We start from the raw sequence: 21,202 nt of genomic DNA on the forward strand, positions 1-21,202 counted from the left end.
TCCTGAGCAGATATTCTAAGATTTGTAATCTGATTAGTTCCAGATCCTTCACAAAAATCAAGATTGAGTCACTGCTGATTAAGTAAGAAAGGCGACGCAAAGTTACATAAATGTTCTCCTCTCTCCGTGCAGCCTTAGCGTAGGAAAATAGAAGTTAATTTAGCTGTTAAAATATGCAAAGTCCTCAGCTTGGAAGAAACATATAATTTTATCTGGTGCTTTCTAAAGTTTGAAGTGGCTAAAATACAGTGTTATAAAAACAAAGTCACGTTCAGAAAGCCTGTTGAAATAAAAATTAAACTCTCCTCCAGGAGCTATCCTGCTACAGTTCCCACAGACTATTTCAGGCATCTCCTCTGCTCTGCGGAAGAATGTGGGGTGACCCACCTTAATTCCTTATGGGTGGAAAGGCCAGCACCCAGCAACCTTTATCATTCATTTCCAAATTACAAGAGTAGGGACACTGGGAACATCGGTGACAGCTGGCCAGAAGGAAGCCCAAATTTTCTCTGAAGTCATGACTGTATTTTTCATTTCGGTGTGTTGTGTTGGCAGGGGAGCACCTTCTGTAAGCTGGCATTTGAAGGAGGGCCAGAGGGAAGACCCCCGGGTGCACATCAGCAATTGCCGCAATAGCACAAGGCAAAGCTGCAGCATGCTTGTCATCAGGAAAGTCACAGCTAATGACACCGGGTACTTCACCTGCCTTCACGATGACTCCCCATCTAATGAGGATCTCGCAGCCAAGATCTATGTGTTTGTTAAAGGTAAGAAGTTCACTTTATTTTGTTGTCGTGTCTTTTTGGTAATGTAAGTTGTGTTCAGCTGTGGGATCTGTGCTAGGCAGAACAAGCAGCCCAGTTCAGACGCTTTCACAAATCCCAGCTCCCCACTGGCCCAGCGCTGGAGCAAGCGCCAGCTTTGACATTTTGAAGAGGCTGGATATATTTGGATTTTCATGTCTGCTGAATTCACAGGGCCACAGATGTGAGAACCAGAAATTACCCATCTTGTTCCATTCCGGGACTTGAAAACTAGATTGTCCCATCTAGTTTTCTGTTTCAAATAACTGATATGTTGACTTCTTTAAACCTCTTTTCCTTTTATTTTCCTTTTAAGACTAAATTCTTCTATCCTAAAGGGTTTTGCTATCGCAGTGCTTTTCCTAAGATTCACCCTCAATACCCGAATAGTCTCTTTCCCTTCCTCCCCAGGCATGAAAGTCCCCGGCAGCGTTCTTCGTAATTCCTCTCTCTCCTACACGTTTGTCTACTGCTTTGTCCTTCACATTAGTGAGACATACTCAGCAAAGCTGGATGACTGCATTATACATATTTTATTGCAAAAATGGCCTATTGCTCATTTTTGTTCTCTTTGAGCTGCCTCTCCCCATGTGTCAGAATCATTCAGTTCAGATCAAATAATAAATGGAAGCAGAAACTTCAGAGGAGCACGGTCTTCTGTGATTAAGTGAATATAATACACTGAACAACCATTTCAATAATACAGATTTTTGTTAGAATATTCCCCAATTTTTTTCAGCTCTACTTGACAAATGCATTACTAAACCACTGAATCATCCTGGATCTTTCCAGCTGAGATTGTGAGTAGTCAGATAAAGGAGTTGACTTGTAGTGTCTTGAATGGGGGACATCATGAACTCCACTTGTGCTGAATAGGCTCACTATTCAGTTCCCCACAAATACTCATGAAATGAATTCATTTTTCTAGCAAATGCTAAACTGTGAGTCTTTGAATCCTCTTACTAAAACAAATGCTGGAGAGGCAATGAGTTTGTCTGATATTATTTGAAGAGTTCATCAAACTTATACTTACAGAAAACATATGTATTTGCTGGGCAGCTCTGACAGTCTCCACAAGGTGACTTCCATCCCAAGGGGACTGCAAAATGCCCACACAGCTAAATTCGACTTCTGCACTACTAGGTGAACACACCTGTTTGATTCATGTGGATGACATTTTCCTGTCTCTTCATGACTATTGAGAATAGTCCCTTTCTACTCTTATCCTGCTTTCCCAGCAAGTTTTCCTCTTATCGGAAAGTAGCTTTTTGGTGTTACTTGTTAGTTCCTGCAGTCGTTTTTTTTTCTGCCTTTCTATTTCCTTTCTCTGATTTTTTCATGTTACTCTAAGCCCTGGTTGCTTTATCCACCCTAGTTCTTGTGCTGAGCTGTTTCCTTTTCTCATTACATACCTCTCAGATGCCCCACATCTAATATTGTTAACCCAGCCCAATGCCTACGCTTCAGGAAACAGTGCATTGAAAACTCAATTCTCTGTCCTGATTCAGTGCCCTGGCCGGCTACCCAGGCCTTCATTACTCTATGGCGGGAGCACGTGCAGGAAATGTTATAGACCTTTTGGGACTGCCTGAGCATTTTCCTTAAGAAAATACCTCAAGTTATGAAATGCTTGCCGGTGATGCACTTGGAACAGCGCTAATCTAAAAAAATCACAGGATGTCCTCTTGCTTGCCTGCGACTGTTGTGCCAAGGTTCCCCTGAAAAACAGCACTGGATGGATGTTTGCTCTAAATCACCCTCCAAGATTGTCCTCCCTCAGATGCAATTTGTGTTGTATGTAAAAGCTCTTACTCAGACTCCTGTGCTTTAAAAGTTATTGAGGGAAAAGCGGGTAGAGAATGAACCAGCTTGTACTATGCACTCTACGGGTGATGGAGTGAGAAAGGCAAGTCAGCCGGATGCCTCTGGTTCGTGTCCTGGCGAGATGCTCATCCGCCCCAAAGCTGCGCTCTGCCACAGCAGCGCAGTCGATAAGCTCGCAGCAGCGAAATAAAGCTATTTATACCTCGGCATGGCTGCTGTCCTCGGGGCACGCTCTTCCTCCCATTCAGCCCCTGTGTATATTTGTCAAAAGCCAGCAGGCTGTTCTGGGGACAAGACCTCACCTTCAGCAAACAGCTCCACAAATTGTGAAGTTAAGCAAGGCATTTGGAATGTACCTACGATTTTCTTCAAGATTTAAAAGTGCCTTTTTAAGGAAATTGATCTGATAGTGTCTGGGCATCATGGAGAAGCCCATCAGTTGTCTCCATATGAGGGAACTCACCGTCCCCTGTGAGAGCCAGGCAAGGGAGAGGTCCAAAAGACATCTCTGCGGGTGTTTTGTGGAGAGAGCAAGTGCTCAGCAGGGTGTTTATGAGACTGAGCCAGGTGGAGTGAAAAAATGTTGAGCCAGACCCCAAAGGCTGGAGATTCCTCTGAGGTTACAAGCCATTATTGCCAAAAAAGGAAGGGGAATGGTATTTTTTCCCTTCATTCCTGGCCTGCTGCTTGACACCGAAATGAGAACATGATTGTATCGGAAGCCCTGCTTATTGGCTATTATTTCCTGTGCTTGCTTCTGTTTTTACAGCCTCCCTGGTGGAGTTTCTGAGCTCTGTCAGAATCTGGCATTCAGCAGCTCTCCCCCGCGGTGCAATTGAGCTGTGACCCCTGCACATCAGTGGGATCATAAGGGAGCCGAAGGCGGCAGGGTCAGCCACCAGGCCTCAGCCGTGCGCCGGCAGGCTGGACGGGGAACTCAGGATCTTAATCCTGGATAATTGTTCCCGAGGCCTTTTCTGCTTCCCACTGCAGCTCCAAGTCCCAAAGATTGTAATTAAAAAGGAAGAAAACCCCCTTCTCCTGTTGCCCATCTCCTTGTTGAAAATACAACATATCTTAGGGCCGGAACGGTAAGAGTTGGGCGTTTTTTAAGTGCGTTGTTTAACCTCATTGCAACTCTGAGGGATAATTACTGCAGGGAAATGCAGCACCTGGTCGAACACGGCGCTGCAGAGCTGAGCGGGAAGAGCAGCCAAGCAACTGTCCTGTGGCTGCTGTCAGAGAACGGGGTGAATGGGGGAAGCAAGAACACGCTGTCTCTGCTGAGCCAGTTCTGGACCAGTAGCAGCAAAGCCAAGTCTTCAGCGCAAACTAGCTGAATCCCACGTCAGAAAGTCTCACATGGATGGCATCTCCACTGCAAATGCTGCCAAAACCAGCTAGCAAGCGTCATTTGCTTTTATCTATCTCCTGCTATTACCCTTCCCAACCAAATGGATACTTCCCTGTGAGGAATACACTCATGTATTTCAACCTTTGAGATCCCCGTGCCAAAGGAAAGGGCAGGCTGTCCATTTTGTGTGAAAATATAGAGAGCCCTCTCTACAGTGTTTCCTAGGGCTCATACATGATTTAACATGGCTTAGAGAAGGATGAAAAAAAAGAAATCAAGCAAAGATGCGCTCCACCTTCCCAAAGGGCTATCCCAGGCCCCAGCCTAGGCAGAAGTCAGGGCTCGTAGCTCTCAGCCATTTGAAATACTGTCAGCAAACAAATTGTCTCAAAGTAAGATAGTCCTCGGGGTGTCGGCTCTCCATACCCACTAAAATGCTGCCTCAGCTTTCGCAGCAATTTCCCCTCACAGTCCGTAGCTCTGTGCAGCAGCAGGGATTTGTGACACCTTTTTGTAGCATTCAGTCAGTGCACCCACAGGAAGGAGCACGAGCTCAATTCTGTTTTGCTTCTCTTCATCCACAACTTGTCCAACATTATTACTGTAGCAACTGGAACCAGTCATATCTTGCCAAATAGTGTCCAGAAAAATCCATCCAAGTTTCCAAGCTGTGCTTTGATTCCTGTCCACACACACCAAGAGTGCTGGTAGAACCACAGGGCTGAAGGAGACAATCTCCTCATCGCAGACACAGGGCGAACAGGCCAGCAACAGACATCCTCTATTATTTTTTATGCGAAGTAGGGCTGTTTTCCCATTTCTTTAAATAATTATGGCCATGACTGGGCTGGTTTTCAAATAACTACTTCAGAAACAAAGAGTCCCACCTCCTCTGACCAAGACGCTGTAATTGTCACTAAATGATGGATGTAAGCCCAAAACATCAGTGTTGGCTGCCACGGTTGGTCCAGGTACACTGGGGAGAATCACCAATTCCCGTTTGTGCCCAGCGTGGTTCACTCTTTCAGCATACAGATCAGCGACCATTTTAACAGTATCTTCCAGAGCAATTCAGCTGCTGGTGTTTCGCCATCTCAGCCTTACTGTGAGTTAGGAACAGGGCAGGATTGAGGGAGCAATTTGTTTCTTTCCATGCATTTGGTTTTCAGCACTGCTGTTTGCAGGAACACAGTGTAACCAGAAGACATCCTGCAGAGAATTTGCGTCCTTCCAAAGTCCATAGGGACACCATGAAGCACCAGCAGCGCAGGCCTGAGCCACAGCGCGGTCCTGCAAGGAGGCCAGAGCACAAGGACTGGACATCAAATCTGAAGCCGGATAGGCTTTTATATGGGACCACAAGTCCTGTTAAGGCCGTTCTGATGGAAAAAGGGGATGCGTCCAAGCAGCCCGTCCTGACAAAGTGTGCATCCCGCTGCAGGTCAGCCCAAGGAAGGGTGTGAGCTCTCCCTTGCTACTGCACAGTGAGGAGCAGCGGTGGTACAAGTGCTGCATCAGGGCAGTGTCACATCAGCCACGGTCTCTATCACACAGTACAGCCCAGCGATGTGAAGCCCCATCTTCTTCATCCCTTCCCCACCAAGAGAAATCTGAAGAGGACAGAAGTGCATGAAAGCATTCCTCACATGAAATCATACTTGGGTTCTGATGTCCTCTGAAGCTGATTTCTGCCTCTTCAATTCTCTTGACAGTCCACAGAGACAATCTGAATGTGAGAAGCAGAAATGCAGGGCCGGGGAGACAGCCCTGACTTGGGCTTTGGCTTGCTTTCCAGAAGATATTACCAGTGAGAAGAGAGTTGAAGCTGCATTTCTTCTTTCTTTCTTTCACGCTGGAGACACTGAGACAGCTCCACTTGCTGCCAGACACTCAGCAAGCAGAGATAGGCAAACACCGTCCTGTCTGCTCGGTGTGGAGCCCAGCAGATAAGCCGCTGTCTCGCTCAGGCTGGTGGAAAGGTTTGGCGCCATGTCCCAGTTGTTTCAGGCCACATGACGTGGAAATACAGGCTAAGTCTGCAGGACCCTCTCTGTTGTTCCTCAAGTACTGAGGGCTGGATCCAAGGGAAAAGTCAGATGCTTTTAATTCTGAAGTCAAGACATTCAGTATCTTCAGATCATATCCTAAAGGATACGTGGAGGAGCCTTGTGAGACATGATGTTGAGTGAGCAGCACAAGCTCCTGGCACTAAGTCAGTGACAGCACTTGACATCGCAGCAGGAAGAGGTAACGATCCTCTCCTTCTCATTGATAAAGAATTTCTAAATGAAAGCTCGACAGCCAAAATCACGCACACATTCCCTTCTTCCTTCCCATTTGTTATTCACTTAATAATTGCTAATTGCTGAGCCTTACCCAAGGTCTGCAGCTGGCAGCAGCTAATGTAGGGCACCTGTTGTTAACGACAGGGCTTCAGGTAGAGCTGGTGAACATTTTCTACAAAGTCAATGCCTGCCTAAAATCTAGTGTTGCAGGGAGGCAGAATTTATGAATTCTTCTGATGCTTGAAACATAATTCCAGCCAAAGTATGGAGACTTGTTTGTTTGGTGGTTTTGTTTTGTTTTTTAAAGGAATCCTTCTGTCTTGGCTTTTGTTTGGCAGTGAGAAACATTTTGCTTCCACAATTTTTGATGTAACACTTTTTAAAGTAGTATTTTTCTCTACAAATATTCCTGTGTTTCTAACAGTAATCTCCAGGGGAAGAATGTATTTGATTTGACCAAAACAGAATGCTTCATGTTGACTCAGAATGGCTTCTGGGGGTTTTGCAGTCAGTTTTGTTTTGCCTAAGAGAAAATATTCTGCCTTCTGTTTAATCTAAACATTCCACCACCAATTCTTCCCATTGGCCTGCCAAACTGAAAAGTCTTTTATTTTATTTTCAAAGATCCATTTTCAAAACAAGTGACTTTACAGAAGTTACTCCTGCACCTAGAAGCAGCTTTGATGTGTTACCAGGAGGAATATAGCAGACTAGGCAACTTCCTTGTAAAGCTTTCCAAAATACTCTGACCAAAATGTCACTTAACTGCTAATGATCCTGTTAACATAAAGAACAGATTCTAAACCTCCTCTCAGTGTTTTTGACCTTGATAAATACGAACTTCATGAGGGTTATGTCAAAACATGAACTCAAAGAACCTGTGAGACTGCCCAGGCTTCCCAGCTAAGGTATGGCTGAACGAATAAAATAAATAGCCAGGGTGAGAGAATTATCTTTCGCAGGAACAAAGTGAGAAGCAAAATGAGAACATTCAGGAATTTCATAGACATGAACAGCCATGGATGACTGTCCTCAAAGGCCATTTAGTGCTTATCATCTCTGTGGGCTGGTGGACAGTATCAGCAAGGGAGAGGTGATGTTATCTCCACAGTTTCGGATACGGTACAAATATCAGGAGACAAATTGCCATCATGATGTACGAAATGAGCAGAAAGGAAAAGAACTCAAAATCCTGTATGAACTCCTGTGTGTGTCTCAGGAGGATGTTTTGCACACGCAGGCAGGTGATACAAGGCTGAGAAGTCAAGAGCTGTAGGAAAGAGCCTGAGTCTAGAAGCTGCTGAGTTCCCAGGTGCAATGCTGAAGGCAGCCCGGTCCCTGGGCTTCATTTGCTGTCAGGAGGGGCTGTGAGCGCTCCGGAGAGCGGGATTCAAATGGCAAGTGAGCAGGACCAAATAGCAGACCCCCAGCACTTCCTGGTACACAGACGCTAAACAAAAGAGCGGATGTCACCACGAGGCGAAGGAGTCCTGTATCCGTGTTCACATGCTGTCGCTGCGGAGGCTTGAAGAGAGAACTGCAAGTTCCTCAGGCAATTGCTATTAGACTGCTGAGTTAAAAGCGACCCTCCCTAAGCTCATCTCAAGCAGGAATTATTCTCCTTCTAGACAGAGAGAGAATTTAGACATGCGGGGTTTCACCGCCTGAAGGTAACCAACGTTCCTACAGGCACTTGACCTTTGTGTGTGCAGCAGGAGGGGTTTTTCTGCCTGGCTCTGTCCCTGTGGCTGGACCGCAGGCCCCTTCTCCTCCACGTCCCGCTGCCTCGGCTTCCTTCGCTTTGCTGTTTGTGTTCCCTCCTGAGCTGTGCTGGGTAAACAGTAACACCCTGGCCTGGCTGCAGTTTCCTGCAAACTTCCACTGACCTGGAGAGCCAGACAGCCAGTCTGAGACCAAAGGGAAGGGGCCCTTCCCTCACCTCCGAGCCGGTACTGCAGCCGATAAGTCCCTAATGTGCTATGGCTCTTGTCTTTCTTCACATATAATGAGCTTTGCAGCCCACAGTAAATTATCCTTTTTAATTATCCTATGGAAACTGAGAGGTGTTTCTTTAGGGGTAAGATTCATAGGGCATATTACCTTCCCAACTCAGGAGGAAGAGATGTGCCAAGCTGCAGGGAAATACCCTATTCTCATAAAGTGTTTCTTTGCTGAGAATTTTTTCCCTCTGAGTTCAGTGCTGGTAGCTGCAGAGAGTTTCCAAGTCTTGTATTGCAGGATGGCACCTGCGCTTCCCATGCCCAATTGCAACAGTTGAGTGCAATCGATTCACACCATCTGGAACTGGAGATCTTCCCTGAGGTTATCATTTTTAAAGAAAAGTGCCCTTGTCCCTTCTCTTTCAAGAAGTTACGTCTCTGAGAGACTTTTTTACAAGGAGTTAACTGATTGCTGATTAACTGAAAGTGGTGAACACGTTTGTAAAACTGGCAGTGACACTCCCGATGTTCCAGCAGATCATTTTTCCATGCCACAGTCAGCCTGAACTACTTAAGAGTTTAATGAAGGATTCAGTTTTTTGTCTGCACAAATCATAACAAAGGTATCAGCTGGCAGTTGATTAGTTCCCTATTCAGTATTTATACTTTGTCATTTTGTTAAGATCCAAAGCTGAGCCACTTCATACTTGCTTATCTGTTAAGTGAACAGTCCAGCTGCCTGGAAAAGTCTTCTTGTTCCGAGTGTCTCCTCCCCGATGCCAGCGGGTTTTGGAGCCACCGGAGCGAAGCACTAGCAGGGGGCAGGACGCACCAGGGTTCGCTCTCTTGCTCTGCGTGCTGACACTCTTTAGCACTTGATGATATTGTTTTTTCTTTTGCACAGAGTTTCACAGGGAGAAAAAAAGCTTCCCTGGGCTCACTCACATACCCTGGGTTATTTAGTGAGTGCTTGACCTTCACCTGCAAGTGCCTGTGCCTTTCATTCCAGGGTCGCTTTCCACTGATGGCCAAAGTGTAGACCTAAACTCACGTTTAAACTCTCATAGTTTAGCCCTGCAAGTAGCAGCCACAGCAGCATCTTCACTTCAGGGGCTTTTCCCCAAACTCACAGATTGCAACAGGGAGGGAAAGAGGCCTTGGGTAGAGAGAGCTCTTTTTAGGCTGAGCCTATAACCTGGATAAAGCCCCGAGATAACACACATTACAGCCACCTGCTCACCGCACTGGGCTCTGGGAAACCTCACTTACTGTACGAAAGAGAAAGACCCATAAAATAGAAACTGTTTTGCTTTTTTTCAAAACAGAGTAAACATAATGCCCATGAGACCTGATATCCAGTAGCAATTAACAATCAATCACAGCTCAAGCCGTCCTTTCCTTTCCCAACCCAATCTTTATGACCCAGAAACTGCCTTTTGCTGTTGTTAATTGCACAGTGATTTTCAAACGCCATCTAGATTTCAAATACTGACGGTGGAAGGCTAGATTTATATATTTTGGCTTCCAATTCAGATTGCAGCTTATGATCTAGGATAGTGTAATTCTAGCTACCGGCTAGACATATGGTAATTCAGGTGCAGGCTGCTATTAAAAATCAATTAGGAGTGAAATATAACTTCTGTTACATACACTGTAAATTCATGCTTCCCGTTTAGGTGTTCTTCAGTAGTTTAGTACCACTATGATGAGTATCCATCCTATTCACTGCTGAAAAAAGTAGATTATTTTTAGGTCTGTTGTGAATCTTAAAAAGATTCACAGAGGTCAACCTTGGAGGTAGGGAGAGATGGTAGAGGAGAATGGGGTTAAAGAATTATTTTTTCTTCACTGAACAGGAAATATTTTTGAGACATTTTATTCTGTTTTGACTAAGATATTTCAATCACTGCATAATTCAACATTTTATGACATTTTAGGATTATTTAACTTCTGCTTAACTGCCTTCTTTTGACTTACGTTACTTTTAAAACAAACAGTGCTATTCTGAAATTCCCTCTAAAAATACTGGCACAAATATTTTTAAATTCAGTGCTCCCATCTTTTCGGTTAAAACAATTAGTCAAAATTTGATCCGGATTTGTTAATAGTTTGGTATCAAGAAGCTCCTTTTTTCACAGCAAGTTTCTTCTTGGCCTTCTCCCCCTGTCACCTGGCACATTAGTTTTTCTCTCTTTCTCTCCATAGGACTAAAAAGAAATATGAATACGCTTCCCTTGACACTTTTTTGCACACCCAGTGTTTGTTGCAAATACACAAAAATCTACTTTATCTGCTTTTTCCTACAACAAATAATGCAAGGATCTTCTTTAAACAATCCAGGGTCATCTTTTAAGTAGAAAGGCCTTTCACCATTTGCACAAGCTTTAAAATTGGCTTTAAAAATATCATCAAATTTGATACCCCCAAGTTTAGCTGGAGAGCAAGACTACACAGCTATTACACAGCACTAATTCTCAGGGAAAAACGCTAAACACATTTTAATAATGTGACTCAAAAGAAGAATTTAGTGGACCTGTTTGGGAAAGTGCATAAAACGCCGGCTTGAGTATAAATATTTCCTATTAGTTTTAGGGATGGGCACAAGCTACAAAGTTGTGGTCTGGAGATCAGGTTTCTCAGCTCAAGGTTTGATTAAACCAGTGCCTGCCTAACCAGAAAGTTCAGATGTAAAGTTCACATCTAATTCTTTAATTCTAATTCATCTCTCTCACGTAACGTTTCTTGCAATGCCCTTACTCCAAAGTACATACTTTTTTATAGACCAGTCCAGCCAGAATAAACCAATGGCAAGGAATAAAACTGACATGAAAAGACACTACTAGAAATGATAGACACGGTCCAGATTTCTGGTCGTTATCTTGTGTTTGCCTTGTGTTCAGTGCCTCCTCCCAGCTCCCACATTAATCATGCATCTCCTGTACTTGCACAGTGACCCAAGTGCCTGTTGTAAAACATCATCCCAACATGTGTGACCTTCTCGAGACACACAAGGAGCTCCAAACAACATTTGCTCTCATCGTGATGAAGCACGTGGTACATTTTGTCCACTTAGAATCCTATTTTCTGGTCTCAGAGCTAAAATTATGCTATCAAAACCACAAAAGGCAACAGTCCCACTCTCTAGTCTCAGTCCCTGCCTTTCACCCTTCATGTTTATGTGCGTCAAACTGGTTTGGGTTGTGGAGCAAAGGAGCTCCAGCTCTGCACCGAACTAATTCTTTGACGATTAATTCCAAGTGACAGCACTTACGTATTTCCATGACATTCCTTAAGCAAGGACAGTTGTCATTAGCCAGGAAATCAACACTGATATCCCCAAATGAATGACCTGTTCCCAGATGAGTTACCGGTTGTGGAGAAATAAAGACAAAGTGAGTGAGATAAACCAGCTCTGTTTTCCTCTGTCGGTGGAGCTGTGGAAGAGCAAATCCAAATCTCACAGTCCCTGTTGAAACTGTTCTGCAGGTCACCTAGAAGCATAGCTACATCACTCACACATAGAACATTTGTCACCCAGAAAAATTCAACATGAATAAGCACTTCGCCTACTGTTTAATTACAGATCCTCCAGCATGGGATGCACAGCTCCCCGCTAGGGTCCGTGCGGGGAACATTCGTTTTAAATGGAAAAACGGATCCCCACTGATTTGAAGCAAAAGACTGTTTTCCAGGGATGAAGTACTGGGAAAGGAGAGATTCTGGAGGGTTTCACAATTTTAGACTGTTTGTTGAGAATAGCCAAAATGGTCAACACCCAGAACGGGATACTTGGAATTTTTAGAACTCTGTATACAGGGTTTTTTCCTCGGTAGCTACAAAAGTAGCATTGCCGTCTTGATTTGGTAGCATGTGGACTTTTTCATGTATTTGCAGAGAGATGTGCCATTCTGGGCAATGGCTAGATCCACCAAGCAACAAGTAATTGATTCTTTTTCTCTATTAAAAATTCCTTAATATTACATGAAGTATTAAACAGGAAACATGACATGAGGATATAAGGGTAGTTCAGGAAGCACATCAATGATCTTCATCAAGGAGGACATTTTTCCTCATTATACAACATCAGAGAGTTGGTTTCCTACACTATAGGTTCTTCCCTTCTCTAAAGCCATGAGCGTTTGGCCATTGTTAAAGGCCTCCCAGTGATCCATAGCGATGGATGTGCCAGCCCCAGCTGACTGCAGTCATTACCAATTTAGCCCATTTGGGAGTAGTCAAGCATTCTTTTGAAACCTGATTTTAATTTCCCCACAGCACATGCTTTTTTAAAGTACTGTCAGAATACTTCAGAGCACATTTTTGCAACCTAGATGGCTCACGAACCTTTCATGCCAGCTATTTCCCATGCTTTAGATGAAGCCATTTCTAAAATATAATTGTGTGGAGGCAGGTCCCAAGCCAAGGACAAGCAGGTTGAGGTTACTGTGCAGGGTGCACATCCTTTCCTGTCAACAGCATAATCCAAAGCAAAAGTGGTCGATTGCCTACACTGTGTGGTGTAGTTGGTATTGCATTAGCTGGATGGTACTGGAAACTTCATACCATAAGAACATCAAGTCAAAGAACGCTTTTTAGAAAAATCCTGAAGGTTTTAGGATTTCACAAACAGCATTTTAATTGTCTGATGACCGATCACTGTTTTCATACAATGAAAAACCAGTGAATGAGACTCGGAAGCTTTATTCACTTAAACTACCTCAGATTTTTATTTATTTCTATTGTATATGTATGTCCAGTCTGATTTATTGTAGCAGATCTGTAGAAAATCCCACAGAACCCCAAGAACATGATCAGGCTAATTCCCTGTTAGGTTAAACAGATTATTTTTGCCTGGCTTTAAATATTATGGGTCTACATTCCAGTTTTGCGTGCTTTCTGCACTTCTACTGCCGTGGAATTCAGGAGTGCTGTGGTACAATATCACCTATGAAACAAATTCAGAGCACCGGGGGAAAGAACTAACTCAGGTGCCATGAAGACCTGTGGAGCTGACTTGTTATTTTTATAGATGGGTGATAGATAACAAGATGAGTTTTTACCAGATTACACTGCAAACTGGTAAAATATTCCGATTCTTGATCCTTGGCTATAATCCCTGGATGACACTGGCATTTGCAAACATGCAAGATGTGACTGGATGTCTTGTCACATGCTACAGTGGGTTTTCCATGGGCTCTGATTACAGTGCCCTTCTGGTCATTGATCAGTAAAGGAGCGCTTTTACAAATCAATGTTCTTCACCCTGCAGACTACAGAAATCCATTTGTGGAGATTCACCCGGAACATCCTGAAATCATCTACATTTTAGATGCTAAGAAGACAGTTGTTGTCCCCTGCCGAGTTACCTCGCCAGATATCAAACCTAAGCTTACCCAGGTAAGTGACTGTTTCAGAGCAACTCAACCAATTCAGAGGCCTGGGCTGCCAACACAACAGCTAAAAATAGCAAATAAAATGTACGAAGCTGGATAAGTTTCAGAAAAAAAATAGCAAAGACACTGAAAATCCAGAAGCACTGTCCTGCTCTTGCAGTCTGCTACCACTGAACTGTGTACAAGAGTGTTTTGGGGATTAAGCTGAGTTTGTCACATATTTTTCTCATATTTTGGCTTGATATTCCTCCATAAATTGGCAAAGATAGATGACAACACTATTTTTCTTCAAAATTCTTTGTGTAACACCTGGCTATTAGTTACCCCCATGAAAATTTATCTCTTTTATACCTTGAATCTCCTTAGAACAGTTGCCCATTTCTGCTTTATTTCATAAACTAAGTTTCAGCCTTGGAAGTAAATGGCCACAGCATCCATCCCTTCAGCAGCAGTTACATCTGAATGTCAAGGTTTCAGAATGGTCTGTGGAGGCCAAGGCCATTTTGTATAATAAAAGTGGAAATTTAAGGTCTTGGGGCTTCCTCAATCGATGGAGATCTAGTCACTCATTTAAAGCACTTTAGAACTGCTCTACGGAGACGCCCATCATGGGGTGAGGAACAGAACGTAGGTCTCTGGGCACTAGTCCTGCCTTTTACCTAATATTATAGGTTACGATGTGCCTTTCCATTCCCCGCTGGGCTGACCAGGCTGTCCCAACGGGGACAAGGCCTCGCTCTGCCCCTTTCCTACAGCCCGTTTTTGGGGGCTGTGGGAGATGAGGTTGTTGTGCTGATGTGGTGTCAGAGCGGAGCACACGCAGATCGGCCGATGCCGTGCGGGCAGAGGGGTCCGAGGACCTCTGCTCCTCTCAGCTGTCAGATGTCTTAGTTGCTGGATGTCTCCTTCTCCTGGGAGACAGGACATAGAATCACGGAGGCCTGAGACAGCGCTCGGGCTCCTGCTGAGAGCAATGGCACATTTCCAGTAGACGTGCAGAGGGACAGCACGAGCCTTATTGCTTTAGCAGATCTCTATTTTTAAGTTTTGTCAGTAGGGATTAAAAGGCAGGGAATAAAGCTTATCACTTCGGCCTGGAGAAGTGTTATCACCTTCTCCTCCTTGGCTATCAAAATGAAATATCCCCATCTTATTTAAGCCTACTTCGACCAAATTCATTGCTGGAGTATTGCTGTTGAATTCGGCACAGTCGCATGAGCCTAAATGTGGCCTTGGAACCTCGATCGAGCAGACCTGCACATTTGTCCCCTTATTTATAGGCAGCCCTGCTGTCCCTGCTTGCCAGCGAAATTCTCTCCTGGTAATTTCTTCAAACACAAACTGAAGTCCTTTAACTTGCTGCAAGCTGCAGCTGGAATGAAACCTCCACGGAAATCTCCCTTTTGAATTGCAAAGAAAATTGTTCCCGCAAGGTTTTTTCCCCTGGGCTGCAGGGCAGGGATGTAGATGTTGAGCGCCAGCTCCCGGGGCGGGGAGCTCCTCGGGGGGACGCGCTTTGGGAGGCGCCTGTTGGCTTTGGGAGCTGCCGGCCCCGGCTCCATCTACGGAAAGTCACCGCTTGTTTTGCCCTGTCTGGGAATTTCATATCGCCGTGTGGAGCCAAGGTGGCGGCTTCCCATGCGAGGAGGAAGCGGGCGGGAGGTAAGGACAGGGGAGGAGAGGTGAACAAGGCCGTCAGACAAATTTAGAACATCCTCTTCTTCCAAATTTAATCTCCAATAGACAACGCACTTCAAAGGGAGGAAAGCCACTGTGACTTCCTTCAAGCAGCATTGACGCTTTTTGTTTGATTGTTTAAATATATATTTTTGAATATTTTATGAAGATGTTTAATATGTGTGTAGTGTTGAAAAGGGCCTCCTCAGTAGGGTTATTTTTTCTTTCCCCTTCCCCTAGCCACCAGAGAGCAGAGCTGCCAAACCACGAAATTCAGCTTTATCACATTTTATTATTCTTGTAGAAAATGTACTTTTTTCCACCTTAAATTAAGTTCCTTATGTTACCATTATACTTTAAAATCATTGCACTCTCTGGCCTTTAAATATGTATGGGGAAAGGTACCTCTTGCTAATACTAAACAGATCCGAGCTAACTCTACATATCGTTTTTGTTATTAATAAACCCAAGCTAAGACACATAATTCAAACTTTTGATTTTGCTTAACATGATTTTAATTCTGGGGGGAAAAAAGCATTTTCAGTTTTGTCAGATCTGTTCAGTCCCTGAGCTGGTTCAGCGTGCATTTGCCACCTACAGCTTTGACCTTCATGGGTGTTAAAGCATGATTAAACATCAGGTCTCAGATCACCTTCTGTAATTTTCCTGAATTTTCCTAATGGTTCTGAACACAAAAGTATTTACATGAAATCCATGTTTCCTACTGTCGGAAGTGCTGTTCCAAAAGAAAGCAGCTGTCTCGCTGTGCCTCCTTCCCCACAGCAACATCACCAGTCACTGCCCCACAGCCAAAATTACTTTGTCTTTGATCTCTGCTGAATATGTAATAAAAAGCAACCTAAAACAATGCCAACCTGATCAACTCTGTATTCATAGGAGAGGTACAAGCATCAGCTCTCAAAGCCTGGAGCTGAAATTACTTCACAACAGGAGTATAATTTAAACTGAACCCTATTTAAACCCCTCTGCCATACAAAACTACTGTTTGTTTGGAGACAGAAAAATAAATCGCATGCTGTGTAATAACAAGAATAAGAGCAAAACTATTACATCATTGGGGAAGTTCCAACTTGCAGTCCCTAGTGCAGCTCCCAAAGCTACAACAGGGTAGCTCTGAGAAAGAAAACATCAACTTGCCTCACCTTTGAGGAGCCAGTATATGATAAATAGGAGGGAGAAGAACTGTGCAAATAAAGTTAGTTATCATGTGGCAACTGCAGGCTTTCCCCAAACCCTTCATTCTTCAGCCAATGGATTTTCTCTAGCAAAGAGATGATTTCACTGTGATAATAAACTAATTATTCCCACCAGCAAAAGCTAACCTGCTTGACATTGCTGCTGTCCAAGGGTATACAGAGGGTTCACTCTTATTAAATGAATGTTTACTCTAGTTTATTTTCCACATTTGCCTTTCGTATCCTCACTTTTTTCTCGTAAGCAGAACGTACAGGTAGTTTTTTCGAGAGTCTCAGAAAATTACAAGTACTTATGAATTTAGGACAAAAAACATCTCTAAGTCTCCTTACTTCTGCCATCCTATAATTTACCATCTTAAGTCATCGAGGCTGCCTCAGTGCCTAGTGGCAATCAACAGCCTGCTCTGAAAGTGAGCTCTGAAAGTTCCTTTCTGTGATACAGAGAGAATCTGATGACCAGCCACAGATTAGAGCTTATCAGGTGAGTTAGTGACACGAATAACTCTGATTTTTTGGGATCTAAATTCACACATTTTTAAAGTACTGCGGGGTCCCAGGAAAACATGTGGTAGCTACATGTAGCATTAGGAGAAGCAAATTTTGCTCTTAAACACAGATTACCTCACAAAATTCGTGTAAGATAGGCATAATTATGCCCAGCAAAGAGATGAGGGAAATGAGACCCACAATGGGTAGCATGGTATCTTGCCTAAGATCTGAGAGGACTGGAGCAACTGAATCAAAAGCCCCAGTTATGATGTCCAAGTTTTGGATTTCAAGGACAGTCATACCTTAGGCAGGGATTTTCTATTTGCTTATGTTGATGTTGCTTGAGTTATGTATGGAACGAGACCACCAGCCACTCCGAAAGGTCAAATATCTACCCAAATATCCACAGCAGAACAGCCTTGGCTACTTGCCTCTGTGGTGGAAAGGGAAAGCCTCACAAGCCTCCCCTCTGTCTGTTTTCTCTCAGTATCCTTCTTCCGTGGAGATGAACTTCAAGAGAATGGTGTGGGACCCCAGGAAAGGATTTGTCATCCCCTCGCATTCTTTCGTGTACTCTGGAGTACTCACCTGCACGGCCAATGTCAATGGAAGCGTCTTCACCTCCTACTACATGGCACAGAGACTGGGTGAGCGGCTGCTGCGCGCCGAGGAATGGCCATAATGTTCCTATTTCATAGCCCTGCATTACTTCTTGGTTAGCCTCAATTATATTTGAGATATCTCATTGCTACGTATCTGCAGCAAGTCCAAGCCGGAATGCTAAAAGCAAACTCATTCTTCTCCTTTTTTCCTGCAAATAAGAAGATGTAGACATCAGCACCTCGTGAATACATTTAACTTTCCATTTAGCTATAGCTTTATTCAGCATGACTGTAGATAAGGGTAGCAGCAAACAATCATTGAAGCTTAAAGAACATTTTAAAAATAAGTACCAAGGCCTCATATTTGTTCTGAAACTGTTTGTCTATTTTCAGGGAATACTGTTTAATTTAATTGTCTTGACTTTTTCCTATTCGATAGAACTTGGATTTGATCCACTCCTGGTTTTGAAAATTTACCAGGTGTTGAGGCGGTACAAAATAGGAGTGTTTTATTCAAACCCCACCAAGACTTTGTTTGCTTGGGTTGAGACAGGTCTACATTAAAACAACTGCTGGTTTGGGATAAACCAAACAGTAGCTCTCTTTTTGCTTCTGGACATTAAACACACAAGATCATGGTATAAAAATCTCATTAAACTGCGAATTAAAATCTTTGCTTTTTTATATAGTTTCGCTTGGTGAGGTACTACACCCTTTGCCTTGTATTTACAGTTGAGCTTCAGCTCAAAATTAAAATCTTAATTTGAAGCAACTAAACATTAAATTTTTGAGTGCTGTAGGTTTATATGAAGCAAATTACAATTTATTTCTCCTTTGTTTTCCCCTCATACATTATTTTTTGACAGAGGAAAGTTTCTTGTGACTTCGTTCCCATTAGATCACGACATCCTTCTATACAATTAGCACTCAGCTTTAAACAACAGGCTTGTACAGTTGTCTGGCAGCCAAATAAAAGTCCTGTAAATCTCTCTCTCTTTTTCTTGATTGTCGGAGTAATTTTTTTTTACTAGAATCATGAATGCAAAGCTAAAAAACCCATTAGGTCATCTCTCCCAAAAAGACACAGGCAATATCTTACTCTACCATGTGTTACTGTACAGTGGTCAGACATGTGGTTGGTCTGGGACACCATAAATGTGATGTGGCTTATTGCAGAGCTGATGTATTTAAGGCATCAATAAATACATAAGACCAAGATTTGGAGAAAGGAAAGGCAGCTGCTCATCAGAGGGCCGCGAAATCATGTTTTGTGTTTTACAGAAATTAATCCTCTTGCAGATATGCAAATGTTGAGGCACTCAAAAGGATCAGTCACTTGTGAAAAGTATTTCTGAGAATGGCTGTGGAGCTGATGAGTGAGGGCTGGAGCCAAACAAAATGCAAGAAAAATAATTTATAAATTACTGTGTCCACATGTGATCAATTAGTTTGATCAGCTGATGTTCAGGCATTTATACAGCTGACCTACTGTTTCCATTCTGTGGACATTTCCTACAATTTCCACAGAAATTACAGAAGAAGGTGAGGTGGTTTGGAAACTGAAAGGAGTGGATGTTGAAGAGGCAACTGGAGCGAGGATTCCATCTAAAATGCCATTAATGTGGAGAGTGCTGCGTGGTTATACCTTTACGTTTTTCATTTCAGAGAGCAGAGTACAGAACCTGGAACTGAAAGCAACTCCCAAAAAACTGCTGGTGGGAGAAACTCTCAATTTGGAATGCAGAGCAGAAACCTTCATCAACGGGCGCATTGAGCTCATATGGACGTGTCCTAATGGGAGAGTGAGTTGATGAAAATTCTGAATTTGGCTCTCATGCAGTCTCCCCCTACCCAAAAGAAAATCTGTCCCAAGGGCTGAGTAAACCCTAACTACTACTTATTCTGAAATACAGCCAACCATTTGTAAGCCTAAAATTGATTGTATTTTTAGTTCGGATGAAAAACATATCTGACCATCTTGAACCTGCAAATGAAACTGCAAATCTTAGGCTATAAATATGCTTGCAAGAAAAGCCAGGAGGGGATGGTTCACAGGGGCAAGTCCCAAAAGCAGCAGTGAAGCTTGCAAGTTGTCAACCTGCTCATCCATCTTGGCATTTATTAGGGGTGAAAAAGTGAAACGAAGCCAATTGTATCTGAAATCTGCACCAAAGAATGAAATTTAAATTCCAACTGTAGGTTCTTGAGCTTTCTGTGGAATGCAATATAAAATAGCCAAATTTGAAGTAGAAACATAGAGACTGAGCGTTTGCTTTGATGTTTTAAAACCTTTTAGTTGTCCTAAGGAAAAAAAGAGGGAAGAAGGGGTATTTTCCAAATCAGTTCATTTATCTGAGATAGTACTCATGGTTCTATTTGATGCTCGGAATTTAAATGATTGCTTATTTTTCTTTTTAATTCAGCAAAATATATATTTCAAAGAAGGATCTGAGCCTCTTGGAAAGGTGTAAAATGTGATTCCTAAAAATTGATTATTTTTTGACCTATTTTGTCCACTTAAAGAAAGAATGTCTGATTTTGTTTTGGTGAAGAAACTACAGAAAATATAACACAGAATTTATAGAAGTGCAAGCAATACGGTGTTACTCAGTTTTGCTTCTTGAACTCCATGTGATAGAGCAGAGCTGTTTTTCTACGAACACTCCTTAGATTTCTAACATTATGAGTGTAAAATTTCTTGGCCAAATCTCTGGGATCAAAAATCTGACCAGAAGCAATAATAATGTTTCCTAAAATTCTTCAGGAATTTGCATTGGCACTTGGCTGTCATAATATATTATATTTCTGTCATAATATATTTCTTTTAGAAAGCAGGAGGTTTTTAAGATGGAAAAATACTGACCGTGACCAAAAAAAAAAAAAAATCCGAACCCCCCAAAGCAACAGAAAAACCAAAGCACAGCGGCAGTTGTGCACTGAGAGCCCTGGGCTGGTCTGTGCTGCGGCCCCTGATTTACCTGCCTGCCCAGATTTCAGCAGGGAAGTGCCACAGCTCCACTCCATTCCTCTCTCTCATTAGACTTGATAATGAAACCTCACACAAGAACTTCTTCCTGCTGATTTGTCTTTTGTATTCTTTATTTCAGTGAGGGGGAGATATGGTAATTTTGATATGAATCACTGCTTTACTGACAAACTTTGAAAGGATGAACAAAATGACCCAGATCATGCTGCTTTTTGAACCCCTTTTTTTTCTGACTTCCAGCACCCTTATCCTAGAAGAACAATAGACCAGAGTGGCACGGTGTATGAAGTTCGCAGTAGCCTGACAATTGAAAATGTCAGCATGCAGGACGCAGGCCCGTATGTATGCAAAACGTTCAACGTCACAAGGCTGGAGGCCAACGTCACCATTACGGTCTACGGTAAGTTCTGCAGCTACACCAGAATACCTAAGAACCAAGTTTTTATGCTTAAAGGATAATGCCGCATTATTAAATCTGTTAATATACAAATAGCATTAGGAAGAACGCCAACTAAGCAACCATTAACCATCTATAATCTCTAATCAATCTATGTGAGAGTCGGTACCCAGCACTATGATTTCATGAGTGAGATGTGTCTGCGGACATGGATTAACTGGAGCTGAACTGCTTT

The 21,202-nt window shown here is 43.1% G+C and overlaps 1 protein-coding gene across 2 annotated transcripts in view; it reads left to right on the top strand.

Annotated features, from left to right (window-relative positions):
* Positions 1-21,202, top strand: part of LOC135993286 (vascular endothelial growth factor receptor kdr-like) — a 132,566-nt gene that overhangs the window by 39,176 nt on the left and 72,188 nt on the right. For both annotated transcript variants that reach the window (XM_065643016.1, XM_065643018.1), the window contains exons 3-7: positions 556-767; positions 13,476-13,603; positions 17,470-17,629; positions 19,250-19,386; positions 20,811-20,970. In XM_065643016.1, coding sequence (XP_065499088.1) covers positions 556-767; positions 13,476-13,603; positions 17,470-17,629; positions 19,250-19,386; positions 20,811-20,970 — 797 coding nt within the window. The remainder of the gene's footprint in view (positions 1-555; positions 768-13,475; positions 13,604-17,469; positions 17,630-19,249; positions 19,387-20,810; positions 20,971-21,202) is intronic.

Source organism: Caloenas nicobarica, chromosome 12 (genome assembly GCF_036013445.1).
Source record: "Caloenas nicobarica isolate bCalNic1 chromosome 12, bCalNic1.hap1, whole genome shotgun sequence".
In the NCBI taxonomy this organism is placed as follows: Eukaryota; Metazoa; Chordata; class Aves; order Columbiformes; family Columbidae; genus Caloenas; species Caloenas nicobarica.